At 38.0% G+C, this 21,099-nt stretch overlaps 1 protein-coding gene across 2 annotated transcripts in view; it reads right to left on the reverse strand.

Moving 5' to 3' along the window:
- Nucleotides 1-9,882: 9,882 nt before the first annotated feature.
- Nucleotides 9,883-21,099, reverse strand: part of ZDBF2 (zinc finger, DBF-type containing 2) — a 33,299-nt gene continuing 22,082 nt past the window's right edge. Inside the window, exon 6 of one of the 2 annotated variants that reach the window (XM_011949864.1) lies at nucleotides 9,883-19,595. In XM_011949864.1, the coding sequence (XP_011805254.1) occupies nucleotides 12,716-19,595 (6,880 nt within the window). In that variant the 3' untranslated portion in view covers nucleotides 9,883-12,715. The remainder of the gene's footprint in view (nucleotides 19,596-21,099) is intronic. The other variant, XM_011949863.1, reaches the window with a different exon arrangement.

Raw genomic sequence — 21,099 nt, forward strand, 5'->3', positions numbered from 1 at the left:
AGACCCCTTCTCTATAAAAAGCAAAAAAAAAAAAATAGCCAGGTATGTTGGTGGGGCACCCCTAGTGCTAGTTACTCGGGAGGCTGAGGTGGGAGGATTGCTTGAGCCTGGTAGATCAAGGCTTCAGTGAGCTATGACGGCACTACTGCATTTCAGCCTGGGAGACAGAGTGAGACCCAGTCTCAAAAAAAAAAAAAAAAAACAGCAGAAAGATGCATATTGCTTTTTATTCCTCAATGGATTTGCCTTTCACAGTATGACACTGCAAACATCAGCCTTGGCTTTTTATTATGAACAAATAGAAGAAAGAACCATATGTAAAATCTCTGTTGCATTTTTTTTTGCTAGACTGACTAAAATGGAAAGTTATTAGAGAGTATTTTTGAATGAAATTCAATGAAACAAACCCTCTTCTGCATAATAAGAAGCAGAAGCTGTGTGGGAATTGACACCACAGAGTCAGAGGGAGAGGACACACACACACACACACACACACGAGAAGGCAATGTGAGGACAGAGGCAGATTAGAGTAATGTGACCGAGGAATGCCAGCAGCCACCAAAGCTGTCAGGCAAGGAACAGATTCTCTCATAGAGCTTCCAGAGGTAGAATAGGCCTGCCGACAACTTGATTTCAGACATTTGGCCTCAGAATTGTGAGAGGGTAGATTTCTGTTGTTTCACGCCACAAGTTCCAAGTTGATGGTTGTTTGTTAGAGCAGCCATGGAAACTAATACACCAAGTTTATAATTTATCTTATGTAATTTAAAAAACTCAGACATAATTTACATATAAAATTCACCCTTTTAAACTGTATAATAAGTAATTTTTAATGTAGTCACAAGTTGTACAACCATTACCACTATCTAATACCAGAATATTTTTATTACTCCCCCAAAAAAACCCATTAGCAGTCACTGTCCATCTCCCCTTGTACTGTTTCCTAGCAATCACTGCTCTATGTCTTGAATTTGCCTGCTCTGAACCATTCATAGAAATGCAATCATACAAAATGTTGCTTTTTGATCTGGTTTCTTTAACTGAGCATCATGATTTCAAGGTTCATTCGTATTATAGTATGACAGAAATTAACCCTTCCAGAATCCCAGTGTTAGGTATTTGAATTTTAATATATGTCAATTATATGTATAATTTTATACATGTATAAACTTTTTTCAAGGCCAATTATAAAGAAAAAAGAAGCAAGCTGCCACACCAAGTCTATGGCCCTCAGTGAATCTCAGGACCTTCTTCTGTCCAACTTTGAAAATTAGGGGAAAAAACAACAAAACAAAACTCATCCCCTTCAACAAAGTATGGAAGATTAAAAGCTACCTAGGAGAAAGAATCAGGATCTGGACTTAAAATTCTGTGGGCTAATCCCACAGAGGAGGGGAGACGCAGCCAGGTGAGAGAGCGGCCCCCCAGGTCTGGGTTGAGAGGCCTCCCACGCTGGGATCAGGGCCCCGTAAAGCACAGAGCAGCAAGCAGGGCCAAGACCAAGGCCTGTTAGACAGATTCAATCAGAGGAGACACATGAATCCTTTTTAGACTTAGACAATGTATTACTTACCTAGACAGAAGGTAGACAAAAGTTCCAGCTCCCTGTGATCCTTGTCTCATACAACAAAAAGGATGACCCAGAACAAAGGGGGCCAGATGATTGCCACGTGAGCTGTGGGACATCACATTGCTGAGAAGCTCATTCTAAACTGCAAGTAGGCAGTTTTAGAGTCTGCAGCTGTATTCTAAGGCAGAAAACTTCATACCTCACCAGAACCCAGGAGGCATAAAAGACTCCTGAGAGATGGCCTTGGAGCCGCTAATCATGGACCTCACATTCTATCATGTGCTGGGAGAATAATAAGGTGCTTCCGCCAAGACTCAAGTTAGCTGTGGTTCCAGCCTTTGCCTGCACAGCCTATGTGGATATGTCCAAGATCACCTAGTGTGCCATAGTGGAGCCCATTCCCCTAGCGACCCCACAGGGAGTCTATCATCGGGAATCTCATGTAAAGACAATAACTGTTGGAGTTCTGTGTGTGCTTTCTTGCAAAGGACAGGAGGATACCAATTGTTCAACCAATCATACTCAGTAGGGACAGCCAGGGAGGCTAAGAATTCCTGATCTAGAGACCATATGATTGTTAAACTGCACATAGTGCCAGTTTAATTAATATTCTTTCCCACTTCCAAGATAAGGAAATTAGTGCCTAGGCTACAGGAATTTTGACATCTAATAATACAGTCATGTGCCACAGAACAACGTTTTGGTCAAGAAGAGACTGCATATATGATGGTTGTCCCGTAAGATTATGATGGAGCTGAAAAATTCCTATCACCTAGTGATGTCATAGCCATCTCAATGTTGTAATGTGACATTACATTTTGTGTTTGTGATGACGCTCATGTAAAACAAACCGATCATGCTGCCAGTCACATAAAACTATAGCACATACAATTATGTACAGTACGTAATACCCGATAGTGGTAATAAGCAATTATGCTACTGGTTTATGTATTTACTGTGCTATACTTTTTATTTTTATTTTAATAGAATATACTCCTCTTACTTAGGTTATTTTTGTTTCTGTTTTTTTTTTTTTTTTTTCGAGACGTAGTCTCACTGTTACCCAGGCTGGAGTGCAGTGGTGTGATCTTGGCTCACTGCAACCTCCGCCTCCTGGGTTCAAGAGATTCTCCTGCCTCAGCCTCCTGAGTAGCTGGGATTACAGGTGCACACCCAGCTAATTTTTTTATTTTTAGTAGAGGTGGGATTTCACCATGTCAGCCAGGCTGGTCTCAAACTCCTGCCCTCAAGGGATCTGCCTGCCTCAGCCTCCCAAAGTGCTGGGATTACAAGCTTGAGCCACTGCACCTGGCTCCTTTTGTCTGTTAAAAGGTTAACTATAAAACAGCCTCAGGCAGGTTCCTTAGAAGGTGTTTGAGAAGAAGGCATTTTTATCACAGGGGATGACAGCTCCATGCCTGTTACTGTCCCTGAAGACCTTCCATTGGGACAAGATGTGGAGGTGGCAGACAGTGATATTGATGATCCTGACCTTGTGTAGGCCCAGGCTAATGTATGTGTTTGTGTCTTAGTTTTTACCAAAATAGTTTAAAAGTTAAAAAAAAAAAAAAGGAAATAGAAAAAAGCTTATAGAGTATGAATATAAAAAAAGAAAATATTTTTGTACAGCTACACAAAGTATTTAATAAGTGTTATTATAACATCAAAAAAGGTTTAAAAATGTAAAAGCTTAGAAAGTAAAAATGTTACAATAAGCTAAGGTTATTATCAAAGAAAAATATTTTTACATAAATTTAGTGTAGCTAAATGTAGGGTGTTTTTAAAGTCTGCAGTAGTATACAATAATATCATGGCCTTCACATTCACTCATCACTCACTCTTACCCAGAGCAACGTCTAAACTGCAAGTTCCATTTATGCTAAGAGCCCTATACAGGTGTACTATTTTTTATATTTTATACCATATTTTTAATATTTTATACCATGTTTATTTTGTAATTTCTTGATTGCACATACATGTTTTTAAAACTTACTATCATCCAGATATTGAATCACACTGATATGGCTTGCCTCTGTATCCCCACCCAAATCTCATCTTGAATTGTGTCGAATCCCCATGTGTCAAGGGAGGGAGGTGATTGGATCATGGGGGTGGTTTCCCCCATGCTGTTCTTGTGATAGTGAGTTCTCACGAGATCTGATGATTTCATACTGCAGTTTTCCCTGCTCTTGCATGCTCTTTCACCTGCCACCATGTAAGATGTGCCTGTTTCCCCTTCCACCATGATTGTAAGTTTCCTGGGGCCTCCCCAGCCATGAAGAACTGTGAGTCAATTAAATCTCTTTTCTTTATAAACAACCCAGTCTCAAGTGTGTCTTTATAGCAGTGTGAAAATGGACTAATACACACATGCTGGATAGAAATTGGTGAGTAAACAAGGCCCCATTCTCATCAAGTCTCTATGCTAGTAGGGAAGACAGGCACACAATAAATATATATACACAAGTGATGCTAGGTGGAGGGAAGGAAAACCTTTTATTACAGTAGGCATATTGACCGACACAAAAATGTAATGTACACAATAACTGTTAACACCTTTAAGAAGTCTACATAACCTAGTGAAGAGGACAAGGTTTACACATTTTTATCAAGAAATATATTTTAAAAAGCTTTCCAACTTTATAATTTAGTTCTTTTTTCCAGTTTTTCTTTATTGATATTATCTATTTGGTTAAGCATTGTTCTCATATTTTAATTCTTTAGACAGTTTCCTTTAGACTTTATTTTTATGTATATATTAATATTTAAAAATATTTTTTGAGACAGGATCCCACTCTGTTGTGCAGGTTGGAGTACAGTGGTGCAATCACAGCTCACTGCAGCCTCAACTTCCTAGGCTCAAACGATTCTCCCACCTCGGCCACCAGAGTAGCTGGGACCACAGGCATGCATGACGGGCTTTCGCCACATTGCCCAGGCTGGTCTTGAACTTCTAGGCTCAAAGTAATCCACCCATCTCACCTCCCAAAGTGCTGGGATTACAGGCATGAGTCACTTCACCTGGTCTATAATATTTTTATATATAATCCTATAAATAATATATATATTTAATAGCTCATTTAAAGTATTTGTAAGTCCAACAATAAGACCTCTCAGAAATAGTTTCTATTGACAGTTCTTTTCTTGTGCATAGGTCATACTTTCCTATTTCTTTGCATATTTCAATATTTTTAATTGAAAACTAAGTATTTTAGATAATATAGAAACTCTGGAAATCAGATTTCCCCCACCCTTAGGGTTTGTTGTAATTGCTGTTTTGTTGTTTCTGCTGCTGCTATTTGTTAGCATAGTGACCTTCCGGGACTAATTCAATAGTCTTTATTCCCTGTACTGTACAGCAACTGAAGTCTCTGCTCAGTTAACTTAGTGGTCAGCCAATGATTCGACAGACATTTACTTAAATTCTGTGAACCAATAAATATTCCATTATTTGCTGAGAAGCTCTAGATGTATGTATGTGTGTCAAGACATGCCCTCAACATTCAGGCAGCTTAGAACTCTGCCTTAGCCTTCACTTCCTACTTGCACAGAAACTCCAATCAGCCAGAGGTGAACGAGTAGGGCCCTCTCAGGTCTTTCCCAGGCATGCCCACAGCTTTCCACATTTATGCAACCTTTTAGATACCCGGGAATGTATTAGAGCTTTTCAAAGACCCTGTGGACAGCTTGTTCCCCAGATTTTTTGTTTGAAGTTTTGATCAGGCTCTTGTTTGTTCCATCTGGTATCACAGTGTCAAACCACAGAAGTGAAAATAACCAATATGGGAGAATTTTTAGGTAAATATTCAATAAAACTTTGTGTTACGATATGGTGCCAAGAACAGTGAGGAGACAGAAATGATGCTGAGCCTCCTGTGTCATTCTCCCTGACCCAACTGCATTATGTTCATTTGGAGATGTGGGCAATTCACTGGCAGAATGGACTCTGCTTGAGGAACAGGCTCTCTTCCTTTACTCAGGATGAACTCCCAATGCCCCCACTTACCGTCATGCACTAGCATCAAGCAAATTTTTCTTGAATTGATTTCCACATAGTTTTACTGTGATTCAGAAGAAAAACAAAATTACTTGGCACAAGATGTTAAGCCCTAAATACTATATAATACAAACCCTTCTGTATGTCCAAGAAGAAGATAGATTACATATTGAAGACTAAATCAGGATTGTTTTTTCTACTGGACAGTGGGGCTGAGGAAGGGAATCAGGCTTCATGACCATTCCATACTGTAATTTTAACTCACAGAATCTGTACTAAAAAATTCCTTAAGCACTTACACTGTTAACAAGATCTGTTGCTACAACACACCTGCACATAAATGTTTGCCCATAGTTTCACCTATGGCAAGTGAAAATAGCTGTTTTATGATGGATATGATATTAAAAAAAAACCTACTCCAGAATTTAAATTTACACAACTTAAACTACGTAATTTAGAATCAGTATACTCAACAATCTCTAAGCAGCAGCAGCCATTCTTAAATTAGCACTTAAAATGTAGTGGCCATTTTTCTTCAGAATAATTCTCATCAACATCTTTAGCTCAACAGGAACTCATATATTTTTGTTTTGTTTTTATCCAGCCACTTATAACCATCCTCATGTTCTTCCAGATCTTACATGATCATCCAGTATAGCCAAAGAAATGTCCTGGCTCCAAATGCAATCTGGCAGTTGCTATCGATTACCCTGGGCAATTTGGGGTTACTGTGATTTGTTCCTCAAAAGACTGTCAGATATTGTTATGCCACATTCTAAGTTAGATATGAGATCCTTTCTCTGTAGGAACAAAAAGAAGAGGAACGTTGTAGCTCTGCTAGGTTACAGATGTGTTAAGTAGTAAGCACAGTATGAAAACCCGAAAATTATCAGTTATTATGGCCAAGTGGTTTCTCTGATTCTATTAAGGCATCAAAGCTACCTCACTCACTCACCTAAATATATCCTAGACATAAGAAGGCCACTGTGTAAAACAGCACTAATAATCAATTACTAGGCTACCATTTGACACAGTGAAATAACCACATTCAAACTCAGATTTTCAGGTAGTCAATCAGCTAGTAAAATAGGTCTAGCTCAATGGATGATAAACACCACTCACTTTACTTATTTAATTATCTGTGACCAGTGACAACTCTCGAAAAAAAAAAAATAGTAAGCCTTCTATTTTTCCAGGTCAAAAAGGCTGACAAAATCTCAGCTCAAAAACTTAACATCTGATGAGTATACCAACTTCTCCTTAAGATGTCTTTTTTTTTTTTTTTTTTTTTTTTTGCTGTGGCAAGTGAGTCTATATAACACCATCCTGGTGCACCAAACCAACACAGAGAGCCTTTTCAAAATAACACAAACACAGGAAAATAATCTTTCCAGACAATGATCAGAAACAGCTTGCAATGGGTCTCAGGGCAGAAAGTGGAGGAACTGATCAATGCCAAAGAGCAGTATCCTGTGAGTGTTAGCTATATGAGTCTATGAACGATCTTTGAAAGCACAAGAATTATGTTGCAAGCCCACTGACTTACCACTACTCAAATTCCCCCTCACACATATCAGTGCATGAGGGTGAGCAACCAGAGGCCTGTTTGGTTGATGCCTGGATCCCTGGCACCCACACAGGGGTAAGCATGTAGTAGGGGTAGAAGTAATATTTGTTAAATGTATGAATAAGTGATTGTCTTCTCTATGAGTTAAATAATTAGATAAAATTCACAGTCAATACTGCCAGAAAATGTAACTATTTGTTGATAACTCAGCTTCAGTGAGAGCCCCCACTTCTATCTGATTATGAAAACCTTTTTCCCTAAGGACCAACACTGGGTATCTTCTATCACATTTATTCAAATTGACATCACATGGCTCTAGTTACAAAACATTAAGAATACAGAATTTCTGCTCCTCCCCTAGAAAAGCAGATTATAAAGAAACATTAAACTGAGTTTCCACCAAAAAAAAAAAACTAGTTATCTTCAATAAGTTATGCTATGAAACACAAAGAAAGGCTGAGGAACTGCTCCATACTGAAGAAAATTAGAGTCATGCCAGTAGATAATCCTGGATCAAATCCTGGACCAGGAGAGAATATTCTGGAATAATCCCCCAAACCTGAACAAGGTCTGTGGAGTAGATAGTCTTACCAGATCAATGCTGATTTCCTGATTTTGATGGTATGTGCTGTGGTTATGTAAGATAATAATTTTCAAAAAAGAGTGTTCGCCACAACCAGTACACCATCAGCAGTTCCTGGCTCTGTGGCTCATGGAGATTAGAATAATGGGCAACTTGGATAAAATTCTCAGATTCCAATTACCTGCCAGCAATCCACTGTGAAAGCACTGAGAACACAGGGTAACGTGTTGACACTGAAAATAAGAATTCACAGAACAGTGAAAAGAATGCCAGGAAGGGTAGTAAAGGGACAAAAAGTCCAAGAGAGGAAGCACAAACATCCAGGTATGGAATAAGAGAACTCTAGAAGGCAATGGTCCTGTCTGGTCTTGGGTCTGGGGAATTACCAAGGATGACACATAGAAGAGGGACAAAGGGAACAGCTAGGCTCAAACCTAGTGGTTTTCTCATATTTGCTACCAGGAGACCAAGGCTGTGTTATTATTTTCATTAAAAACGAACTGTAAGTATTATTCAGCAATAAAAAGGAACAAATTTTGTGCTACAACACAATGACAAAACATCGTGGTAAATGAAAGAAGCCAACACAAAAGGCCACGTATTTTACTACTCCATCCAAATGAACTATCCAGAAAAGGATATACTATAAAGACAGAAAGTAGATTAGTGCTGGCTTGAAACTGGGGGGTGGGAATGATGATTAACTATAAACTACAATATGCCACAATTTTCTCATCTAATATATCGTGAAAATTACAGTATCTAACTCATAAAGGTCCTTTGAGACCAAATGAGATAACAGATTAAAAACTTAGAACAATGTCTGGCACTCAGTAAGGGCCCAAGATATTCACACACACACACACACACACACACACACCTTTTAACCTTAAAATAAGGAAACTTGGAAATAAATTTATTACAACATTCACGTAATAAATTATAAACACAGAAAATTATAAGTTTATACTTAAAAGATTCAACAAACTATATTTTCTTTACATAGAAGCCCTTTGCTTCTATGTAAAGAAATGGATTCCATTTTACATTTTCACTCTAGTCATTTATTTATTTATTTTTTGAGACGGAGTCTCCCTCTGTCACCCAGGCTGGAGTGCAATGGCCTGATCTCAGCTCACTGCAAGCTCCACCTCCCAGGTTCACGCCATTCTCCTGCCTCAGCCTCCTGAGTAGTGGGGACTACAGGCACCTGCCATCACGCCAGGTTAATTTTTTGTATTTTGTTTAGTAGAGACGGGGTTTTACCATGTTAGCCAGGATGGTCTTGATTTCCTGACCTCGTGATCCACCCGCCTCGGCCTCCCAAAGTGCTGGGATTACAGGCGTGAGCCACTATGCCCAGTTGTGATTTTTATTATAAATATTAGAGGCCGGGTGTGGTGGCTTATGCTTGTAATCCCAGCACTTTGGGAGGCCAAGGCAGGTGGTCTCAAACTGAGGTCAGGAGTTCGAGACCAGCCTGGTCAACATGGTAAAACCCAGTCTCTACAAAAAATACAAAAATTAGCTGGGTGTAGTGGCACATGCATGTAATTTCAGCTACTCGGGAGGCTGAGGCAGAAGAATCACTTGAACCTGGAAGGCAGAGGTTGCAGTGAGCTGAAATTGCACCACTGCACTCCAGCCTGGGCAACGAAGAAAGGCTTCACCTCAAGAAAGAAAGAAAAAAAAATATTAGGATGTTGTTCATCCTGGCAATAACGTCTAGGCCAACAAACTCTGGCAGTCAGTACTACTGGGGCCAAAGGCACCTCACTGACCCACATACACTTTCTCATGTTTTCTTGTCCTTTATAATACATGCTGTGGCAGTGGAGGCTCCCAAGTTCTCCCTTCCCAGTAGGTGTCAAACAGTGATATAGATGCAGCCTCATGAACTCAGTCTTGTTCACGGGCCCTTTCAATCCAGGTACACAAAGTGAAAAGCTGCTAATCCACCACTCCACCAGCCAAATAAATGGTTTAATTTTAATCCTTTGAAATAACTGCTGCATCAAATATAATCTGTATATCTTTGGTTAAACTATTTTCTCGCTGGCATCAACATTTACATTCTCTCATTTATTATTTCTCAGGCCATTATTCTCTTATTCTTCGAGTATTCCCAGAAAAAGTTTCTAACATGAAGAGAGAACAGAGACAAATTTCAAGGTTTAATAAATTTTATCTTGATAACATCAAAAACAAGTTTAGCTTTTACATTGCAATATAAAAAATACATTAGTCTTCACATTAGTTTTACATGGAAATATATAATTATTTGAATATTTAAATATAGCTTTTCTTTAACCAAAAAAAAAAGTGTTACTCAGAGCCCTAGTTACATAAATAATTTAAATGCACAAATGCAAAAACACACTTCACACGATATTGTCCACATACTGTAGAACTCAGGACAATTACAATAAAAATCTATGCAAAATACTGAACAAGAACAAGATTAATAAAATACTCATTATGGTTGTAATTTGACTTTTTACTATTAAAAGAATTTAATGCACTCTTGAATACACAAAAACATCAATTGTTTTATCTAATCTGCAAATTAAGCCAACATTTATTTAGACAAAGGGGCACATCTTGTATACTACCAAATTCTGAAAGTAATTTCCAATTTAATTTAAATTATAAGTTTCAACAATTTCAAGTTTTCAAGCTTGTCTAAAATAATGATTACAAGAACTAGTAAACATTTCAAAAACTTTAAACAAAATCATCAGTACTGCACTGTACTTCTATGTTTGGTAATATAAAATTTAAATATAAACCTTCTCCCTGCCCCCAATGAAAATGGTACTTAGAAGGGCTTCCAATGTGAAAATGGTAACATTTGTATAACTTGAAATTTGAATTACTTGAATTATAAGAACTGTTCTCTCGTATGATGTAATCACAGTAGATATAACACATCATAAGTACATAGTACATATTTTCATTTGATCTCTTGCTTTTAAACTTACACCGAAAGAATACAGAATGTCTATTAATAAAATTTAAGGGAACTATGTGTCTATTCCATAGGGAAAAAAGACACCAATACCCACAAATAGAATATTTTATGTATCAGCTGTTTGTTTACTTCCTAGTCACTAGGACAAAGCTTTGTTCCTAAATTAAAATTGGAGGATTATTTTGAACTACTGGCCCACAGTGATCTTTTAAGAAGAGAAATGAAAATATATTTGTGTATGAGGAGGCAAGGTTGAAGGAAATGAGATACATGCTGCTTTGCAACTAAAAACAAAAACATTTGTTTTTAAACATAATTACTATTTAAATTTAGAAGTAAAGAAATTACAAAAGAACTCCATCATAGCATACACACAGGTTAAACAATGGCCCCTGAAATAAAACCACATTTAGAAACCAACTGTTACACTATATTTCATTATTTCTAAGGTAACACATTTTAAATTCTGAAATCAAGATATGGTTTAACACTGACCTTAGTTTCAAGAAAATATGGCAGTCATACAACATAGTTGTAATTCACGTTTCCCCTTAACATTAATGATAGAAGATCCAGGATCTTGGCTTAACATGAATGAACGACAACTGAATGCATCTGTACCAACTCAACCAGTGTCCCTGAATACAAGTTCTGGATATACTCTGAGTATCCCAGACTCAAACTGCATCTCGTTAACATCTTTTATTTGAATTGTTAAAATCTGTTAACAAGTTAAAGACAAACTAATGTATAAACACAGGTTTCCACTCACAAAATGGGCCTCCGCAAAGATTACCAGTTTTATTCACTTCTTTGAAATATTAAGTAATTTTCTAATGAGAATTAATGGCCTGCCCAAATATTACCAAGCCAAGAATTTCAGTTCAAGTTATTAAAAACTGATATGGTAAGCTGGGCGCGGTGGCTCACGCCTGTAATCCCAGCACTTTGGGAGGTCAAGGCAGGTGGATCACGAGGTCAGGAGTTAGAGACCAGCCTGGCCAACACAGTGAAACCCCCGCCTCTACTAAAAATACAAAAATTAGCCAGGCATGGTGGCACATGCCTGTAGTCCCAGCCACTCGGGAGGCTTAGGCAGGAGAATCACTTGAACCCAGGAGGCGGAGGTTGCAGTGAGCCGAGATCAGGCCACTGCACTCCAGCCTGGGCAACGGAGTGAGACTCCGTCTCAAAACTAATAATAATAAATAAAAATAAAAACTAATATGGTAATGCCTAAAATATTTTTAGGAGATAAAGCCACAAAGTAACCTGGATTTTCATACTAAACCACCAACTCTTCATGTAGAAGGGAGTAAAGGTGGTTAAAAAAACGGGGGGGGGGAATGCTTAAACACATGGGCAAAATTATTTTCCCTTTTAAGATCTAATAAGGCTAACCCAAAAAACTTATAGAGACTGTATGTGTGCATGTGTCCAAATGATAAAAGTTAGAGACTTGCAGATTCCATTTAAATGAAGCAGGAGGAGTTTGTGTTAGGCATAAAAAAAATCACCAGTTTTTAAAAACTGTATTAAAGACTATGGAATCTCATTTTCTGGAATGTTTTAAAAAGAAAGACAAACTATATTTTGTTTGTATTCATTTAAGTCAACCCCTTTCAAAAGCTGACATAATTCATTATAGTTCCTTCTTTGTAATAAGTTTGCTATATTCATTCTCACAATGTTAAATTTGCAAGGATGAGAGAGATAATCGTAAAAAATAAGACGGATATGATTTGAGGAACAAAATTCTATATATGGTGCTAAATTATTTTGTGACATAAATTAAGATGAAGTTCTTCTACAGAAAATGTTGGACAAAGGTTGCTTTGAATCTTAAAATGAAAGGACTCTAAACACTAATTTTAAATGAATATAAAAATTGTGAAAAATAATATTGATAGCAAAATAGTTCAAGATTAGTTTTCTCACCAAAGTTGGGAAAGCTCTGTGCGCAAAGTACCAAATACATTTCAATTGAAGTACTGAATCCTCAACTAGCCTGAACACAAAAACAACTCCTATTTTATCTCATTACCTCTCAATTTGTTTGCTAGCCGAGTCATCATTCTTTCACATTGTTGTAAACAAGACGAGCTTCTCAGATCATATGCTCTCACAGGTCCAGAAGGACTTCTCTTTCGGCCATGGTAGCTTTCATCACTCCTCTTCTTCCTTCGTGTGACGCGGCAAGAAGCCCGCACAGGTCGCTTTGGAGGAGGATTTGCGATAGCGCTCGACAGCTCTTCAGCACCAGCTGGTGGAACTGAGGAATTCAAAAGCACTTTAGCTGTTCTCTTCACCTTCTTTAGCCTACTGACAACAGATTTTTTCTTTTTCAGATACATTCCAAGAAAAGCCCTCCTGGACTGATATCTATGACGTAAAAAAACAGAGTATTTTGAAATATACTTTCTAATTATATCACTTGGTTTGGTCCGAATCCAAATTGACTGTTTCTCTGAAGCTTTTCTGGGTTTTTGCCGGAGAATAATTGGTTTATAAACCTTTTTGGGAAAACCTAACTTATTACTACTAGTTGTCACCTTCTTTCCGTGAATTTTCTTTTTACTTTTACTTTCCAAAAACTTATTTCTAACTGATTTTGGAGAGATTTTGACAACATCACGATTTAAAAATGTTAGCTGGAAATTTCTTTTCTTTGGAACCTCACGAGCATGCAGAATCTTTGATTCTTCCAGAAACAGAGAAGGGTCACTGGTTCCCTGATGTGAATTAAATCCGTATCTTGCCGGCACTGCCATTAAAGGTGCTGAAGCAGAGCCTTGTCCATCAGCATCATTATCTCCTGCACTGGAGTTTTGGTTGCTCCTATTAAAATGAATTTTAACCCAGTTACGCCTCTCAAACTCTGGTACTATTACATTCAGGGGAGGATTAATTATAATTTGCTTAATCAGGGGCTCATAATAATCAAAGATATTCCGTTTATATTTGCATATAAACTGAATATCATTATCCCAACTATGGTGCCTCATTTTAGGGACGTGGAGGCCTTCACCCTCCTTCAGTTTAATATTTAAAGAAGAAAGAATACAGACTAAGGCTTTGGGTTGCATGGGCTTCAAAACTTTAGTACATGATGCAGGAAATTCAACTGTCCCAATTTTGACTTTCTTTTTGGTTTTTCTGTCATCCTGTAAACGTGAACACTTACTTTTTGGTGGGTCTTCCTCTTGTCTAATTATTTTTCTTTTCATCACTGGGTAATTCTTACAACTGGTCTGAGTACTATGGCTGATTTTCGCTGTCTGGCATTGAGAAGCCACACGCCACTTTTGCTTAGGAGGCCTCTCTGCTGAAGGATGACGATGGCATGGTTTATCTAAGGCCACTGACAAGTCATCAATATCTGAAATACCACAGACAATATCATCACTTTCTGACAGAGCTTGAGTTGGTGCAGTGTCCTCCTTACCCTGCAAGTCAGCCCAGGTAACCTTTTTTTTCCCCTTCAAAGAAACTTTTTTGGTCTCACAGTCATCATCAAAGTAACAGTGGAAACGACCTTCCCTAAATTCCTTCACAAGAGCATTAATTTTTATGTCATCTTCTCTCATTATCTGAGACCATGTTTTCCCCACAAATGAAGGAGGTACATGAGGTAAGGCTTCAAGAACTGGTTCATCAGGATTATCTTCTATGACATCCTTTGCTTTTTTCAGGTTCCTTACAGAATCAACCTTGGGAACAGAGCTTGACCTGGAATCACGATTCTTTTCTTTCAAGTCAAAAGACACCTTCTTACAAGGGTGTCTTTTCTTAACAGTTTCTTGAGGCTGATCAGTATCAGACGGAAGAGGGGGAGCACACTGAAAATTCATCTCAAAACCATCCGGTTCACAGCTCACGTCTTCTAGATCTCTATGTTTTAGCTTTGAACGTTTTTTTTTATCGGCCCTTCGATGGAGCGCTGACTTGGAAGAGGCACCAAAATCCACTGCAGAAGCACTAGATTGACAGCTCTTACCTTTCAGGCCAGCATTTCTTGGATCTTTCCGAAGCTTGGCTTCTTTGTGAGCTTTCTGCAGTCGGTAAGTCGTTCGATGAGAAGTGTCTCCCAAATTAAATTTTCCTTTAGAACCATTATATCCACAGCTCTCATCTTCTGAGTCAATATATTTCACCATTTTCCCATCAGGTCCTTGTGACTCGTAAGTCATGGACTGATCAGAGGCATCAACACTAAAATTCATTTCAGAACCACAAGACTGACAACTTGGCTCTCCCAGAATAATATAGTCTTTCTTCCGGTTTATTATTTTGAAAGTCTCTTTGCATTGGTTTGTCATTGAGGGAGTAGAGGCTTTACAACTACACCTGACTTCAGAACCAAAAGAGTCACAGCTCTTATCTTCTATATCAATACATTCTGTATTTATACAGTTGATATCTTTGACAGTCAACTGAGGTGGGTCAGTCACTAACTGAAGGGGAATATCATCTGAAATTACTTCATAATCACTATCACTGGGCACCAGATCCACAAGTATCACCTTTGGAAGATGTGTTTCTTTGACTGACCCTGGAAACTGGTTAACCACTATTTGAAAAGGAACATCAGAATCATATATCATTTCTGAATCACTAGGTCCATCGGTCTTTTCTTCCATGACAACATGCTCTTCCTTCTGAAGGTCTGCCTCTTTGTAAGACACTTGAGGTCGGTCAACTTCTGACTGAAGATGAACACAAGAATCACATTTTATTTCAGAACCACAGACTTCACAGTTCTTATTTTCTAGATCATTATGATCCTTCTTTTGCAAGTTTATTCCTTTGACAGGCAAAGAAGATTGATCGGTCACAAACTGAACAGGAATATGAGAAGCATAACTTACATCAAAATCACCTAATTTATAGCTCTTATCTTCCAGATAAATATGGTCTTCCTTCCAAAGATTTATTTCTTTGACAGATTTTTGAAGCTCATCTGCTGCTGCCTGGAAAGAGTCATTGGAATCAGAACTTTCTTCAGGACTATAAGAATTACTGCTCTTATCTTCCAGACTGGCATGCTCCTCTTGCAAAATTTGGGGTTGTTTTATCACTGACTGAAGAGGGATATCTGAAACATAAATTATTTCAGAATCACTGGGCACATAGCCCTTATCATCCAGACAAACATGTTCCTCCCTCAAAAGATTTATTTCTTTATTCACCCCTTGAATTTTATTAGTCACAGACAGAAGGGGTTCATGAGAATCAAAATTTATTTTAGAATTGGTAGGTTTGACAATCTTATTTTCCAAGTCAACATGCTCTTTCCAAAGACTGACCTCCTTAACTGCTTCTTCAGGTTGGCCAGCCACTGGCTGAAGAACAGTAGAATCATACATAATTTCAAAACCCTTAGCTTCATTCCTCCTATCTTCCATGTCAACTTCTTCATCCTTCCAAAGGCTTATTTCTTTAACGGTTTCTCTCAGCTGGTCAGCCACTGACTGAAGAGGGTCATCAGAATCAAAACTTATTTCAGAACCACAACATTGATTGTGCTTACCTTCTAGCTCAATGTGGTCTTGCTCCAAAATAGTTATTTGAGGTCGATTGACTATTGACTGAACCAAGAAACGAGAATCCAAATTCATTTCAGAACAACTATATTGGCTGTTCTTAACTTGCAAGTACATATGGTTTTCATTCTCAAGGTTTACATGTTTAATAGCTACTTTGGGTTGATCAGCCACAGATTGGACAGAAACATCAGAATCATGTACTAATTTAGAAGTACTAGGTTCATTAATCCTATTTTTCAGGCCAATAACCTCTTCCTTCCATTGGTCTATTTTTTTAACCGCTTCCTGAAGTTGTTCAGAATCAAAAGTTATTTCAGAATCACCTGATTTACTGTTTTTGTCTCTCAGATTAACATGTTTTTCCTTCAAAAAAGCTAGCTGAGTTTGGTCAGTCATTGACTGAGGTGGAACATTAGAATCCAAAATTATTTCAGAACCACTACATTTATCATAGTTTTCTAGAACATATTGCTTCTTTCTATTTATTTTGTTAACAGCTACTTGAGGTTCAATTACTGAATAATGAGGGACACCAGAATCTAAACTTGTTTTTGAACCACTGAATTCAGCACTTCCACCTTGGAATTCAGCATGCTTTTCTCTTTGAAGCCATGTTTCTTTGACAATTACTTCAGGTTTGTGAGTCGCTGGCCGAAGAGGGACATCAGAATCCAAACTTGTTTCAAAACCACTCTCATTTTCTAAGTACATGTGCTCTTTTGTGTGACGGCTTATTTTTTTAATGGGATCTTCAGAATGTCCAGTCACTGAATGAAAAATGATATTATAATCCAAACTTACTTCAGAATCAATAGGTTCATTTTCCTTATTTTCTAAGTGTACCTGGTCTTCTTTTTGAGGATTTAGCTTTTTGACAGCTACTTCAGGAGAATTAGTCACTGAATGACGAGGGGCATAGGAATCCGAACTTATTTCAGAACCACTGGGTTCATCATTCTTCCTTTCTAAGTGAATGTACTCTTCTTTCTGAATTACTTCTTTAACAGCTACTTCAGGGTGATCATTTCCTGAATGAAGAGGAATATCAGAATCAAAAGTTATTTCAGAAACACAAGATTCATTACTTTTACTTTCCAGATCAACAGTTTCTTCCTCATAAACAGCTACTTCAGGTTGGTCAATTACTGAATAAAGAGGAATATCAGAATCAAAAGTTATTTCAGAACTATCTGACTCACAGCTCTCATCTTCCAGGTCAATGTGCCGTTCTTTTCCTTCAGCATCCAGATGAGACTGCTCAGAAACTGACAGAAGAGGCGGGTCAGAATCAAAAGTCAACTCAGAGCTGGAGCAATCATAGCTCTTAACTTCCATGTCAATATTTAACTCTTTAAGATTTACTTCATCCAAAGCTTCTTGAGGCTCATCGTGAGCTGAATGATAAAGAGAAGCCGGAGAATCAGAACTTAGAGAAGAACTGCTAGACTGAACACTCTTATTCTCAAGGTCAATATCCACTTTCTGAGGCTCTATTTCTGCTACTTGAGGCTGGTCAGCCACTAACTGAGCATCGGTGTGAAAACCCATTCCAGGACCATGGGATTCATAGTTCACATCCATAAGGTCAGCATTCTTCTCCTTTAGAAGATTTATCTTTTCAACGGCCCTCTGGGATTCATCTGCAACTGTCCCGAGTGAGATATCACAATCAAGATGTGCTTTAGCACTACTGGGTTTACGCTTCTTATGTTTTAGGTGGACTTGTTTACCTTTCAGGTTTCTTCCTTTGTCAGTCAGTTGGGGATGATCAACTACTGACTCAAGAGAAACATCACAATCAAAACTTGTTTCAGAACAACTCGATCCATAGTTATCAACCAAGCCAGTATGAGCCTTCTTCCTAAGTTTTGTTTCTGTGACAGCCACCGGGGGTCGGTCAACCACTGACTGCAGTGGGAAAACAGAATCAGCACTTACTTCAGAACTACTGGAACCATAGCTCTTATCAACCAAACCAATGTGCACTTCCTTAGGAAGGTTTACTTCTTTTACAGATTGGTGAGGGCAGTCACTAGTGGACTGAGGTGAAGCATCACAATCAAAATTTGTTTCAGAATCACTAGATTCATAGCTTTGGTCAACCAGGCTAATATGCCTTGCATTCTGAAGACTTATTTCTTTAACAATCATTTGGGATTGGTTGGTAACCAAGTGAAGAATGTCATCGCAATCAGAACTTATTTTAGAAACATAAGATGTATTATTCTTATACTGTACATCAGTACATACTTTCTTGGAAAGGTTTACTTCTTTGGCACTCACTTTAGATTGGTCAGTCAGTGAATGAAAAGAGGAACTGCAATCAAAACTCATTTCTGAACCTCTAGATTCATAGTTATCTTCTTGGTCAATTCGCTCCTCCTTCCAAAGATTTATGTCTTGTGCAGTCTCTTGGGGCTGATCAGATGCTGACTGAAGAGAGCTATAATCAAACTTCATTTCAGAACTCACTGAGCACTTCTGTTCCCAAAAGGCTTTCTTGTTAAAAACCAAACGCTTTTCTTCTTGGGTACAATCCATATTAGAAAAGAATTCCTCATGGTGCTTTGGAATAGTATCTTCAAAGATTCCTTTATTTAAAGGCATGTCAGTTTTATTCGGGTTTACTGCTAATTTGGAAGGAGATTTAACTCTGAAGGAGCCCTTAGTACCCATGCGTTCCTGGAATTTCAAGCCAGCTGACAAAGTTTTACCCTGAGATTTTACATCTTTCCACAAAACCAACTTATCTGAATTCATGCGTAAAGATTTCCTATTTGATTCTTTAGGTTTCTGATGTGAAAATGAAGAAGTTTCTACATGGGATGATGGCACAGGATTTCTAGAGGCCCCGTCTGACTGTTCAAGATATTTGCCAACTCTGTCTGGGTCACATTTGCTAACTGAATCCAAATGAGCTGCTGCTGGTAAACCAGTTGTATTAGTTTTAACTGGTCTATCATTAGAGCTTCCAGATAAACAACTAGCAGGAGCATTATAAATCACTGGGGGGCGTACCAAGTTGCTTCCATTATTTGTAGCCTGACCAATATCTACTAGATTACATTTCTTCACACCAGCCCCAATTTTATGAACAAACTCCAAGGGCTGCTGCTGTCCCTTCTCCAGTTTTTGAATAACTGATGGTCGAACTGAAACCTCCTGTGTGCCTTCCTGAGATTTATGAGGTCTGGAATGTAACTCTTCAATAGGTTCTGAAGCCTCGGAGGGTCTCTCTTCGATAGCATCCTCATCCTCAACCTTATCCTCATCCTCTTCCTCTTCTTCAGAAAAATCATCATCCAAATGTACCACTTCAGACGATGACCCGGTATTCACATGTGTCTCATCTTGTGTTGAACTAAAAAGAAAGGGGGGAGACTCATAAACATATTCTAATATCTGTTTAAAATATTAAAAGAGAGGCATAATAAATGTTATTTGCTTTCTATTCTGGACTATCCTTAAAGGACAAGAAATCCAGGCAGTCACCACAGGCTGAACACTGCATGGACTGCGGGGAGGGAATTACTGCAGAAGGTGGAGGTGGTGCTACCAATTGCTACTTAAATACAAATGGCCCCTAAACATGAATAATTAAACAAATGAAATCATATATTATTTTTCAATTATCAGAGTAGTAACAGCAAAAAGTTTGACATGTTACTTAACTTTGTATGCTTCAGTTTCTGCCTCCAAAAAAAGGGAATCTTACACTATTTTCCCTCATGAGATTGTTTTGATGAGTAAATTAATTGTTACATGTAAGGAGCATTAAAATGAAGAAACAGTTCGACACATAGTAAGCATTCACAAATGTTAGCTATTATTATCTTAACACAATGTTTTGGTGAGGGTGTAAGGACAAAGGCACTTTAATACATTGTTCACAGGAATATAGATCAGTTAACGGTTACTGGTTAACCTCTATGTAGATCTGTAACCTCTACAAAAAGCAATTTTGCAATGTCTATTAAAATTAAGAATGTACATACCCTCTGACCTCTAATTCCACTTTTGGTTTTCTCATGAGTTTAATGAGGCATGTACAAGAATATTTACTGCTACTTTTGAGAGGAGGGAGGAGTAATAGCAAATGACTAGAATCAACCTGAATACTCAGTAACTAGGTACTGGTTAAATAATTAATGGTATTTAATGGAATACAACGTGGGTTTTAAAAATAATAAAACAGCTCTATACATACAAATAAAAACCAATTACTATAAACATTGTTAGTGAAAAGCAAGGGTACACAGAAAGCTACCATTTATGTAAAATAGAAGGGAAAAAATAATGCTTAGAATATCTAGAGAATGGCACATACAACTGTAGAAGTCTAGAGGTATCACGTGTTACCTCTAGTGAAGTGATTACAGGATGGCAGCAATTTAAGAAGACTTACTTTTGAACGTGCCCTGTGAATTATGTCTATGTATTTCCCATTCAAAATTTAAATTCCATTATTTTTAAAAAGACCCAAAACTTTCATATCTAAAATCAGTCTATGAATCTCTTCTATCAGATTCAAGAAAACATGTTTGACCAAAGCATTTCAGGGACTGCTCTTTCATGTATATAACCAGCTGACCTAATGATATTGCCACGGCCTGAATTCTTAAAGTCAGGCAAACATTCATTCATGCAATAACCATCTACTAAGGACTTACTACTGCATTACAGGCACTATGCTAGGTACTAAGGCAAATTCAAAAAAAGTCGAGCTGCCTCTTAAAGACCATTCAAGTAGCTGCAGAAGGCAGACACATAAAAAATAATAACAGGGCCGGGCGCGGTGGCTCAAGCCTGTAATCCCAGCACTTTGGGAGGCCGAGACGGGCGGATCACGAGGTCAGGAGATCGAG

This window comes from Colobus angolensis, unplaced genomic scaffold (genome assembly GCF_000951035.1).
Source record: "Colobus angolensis palliatus isolate OR3802 unplaced genomic scaffold, Cang.pa_1.0 Scaffold30, whole genome shotgun sequence".
In the NCBI taxonomy this organism is placed as follows: domain Eukaryota; kingdom Metazoa; phylum Chordata; class Mammalia; order Primates; family Cercopithecidae; genus Colobus; species Colobus angolensis.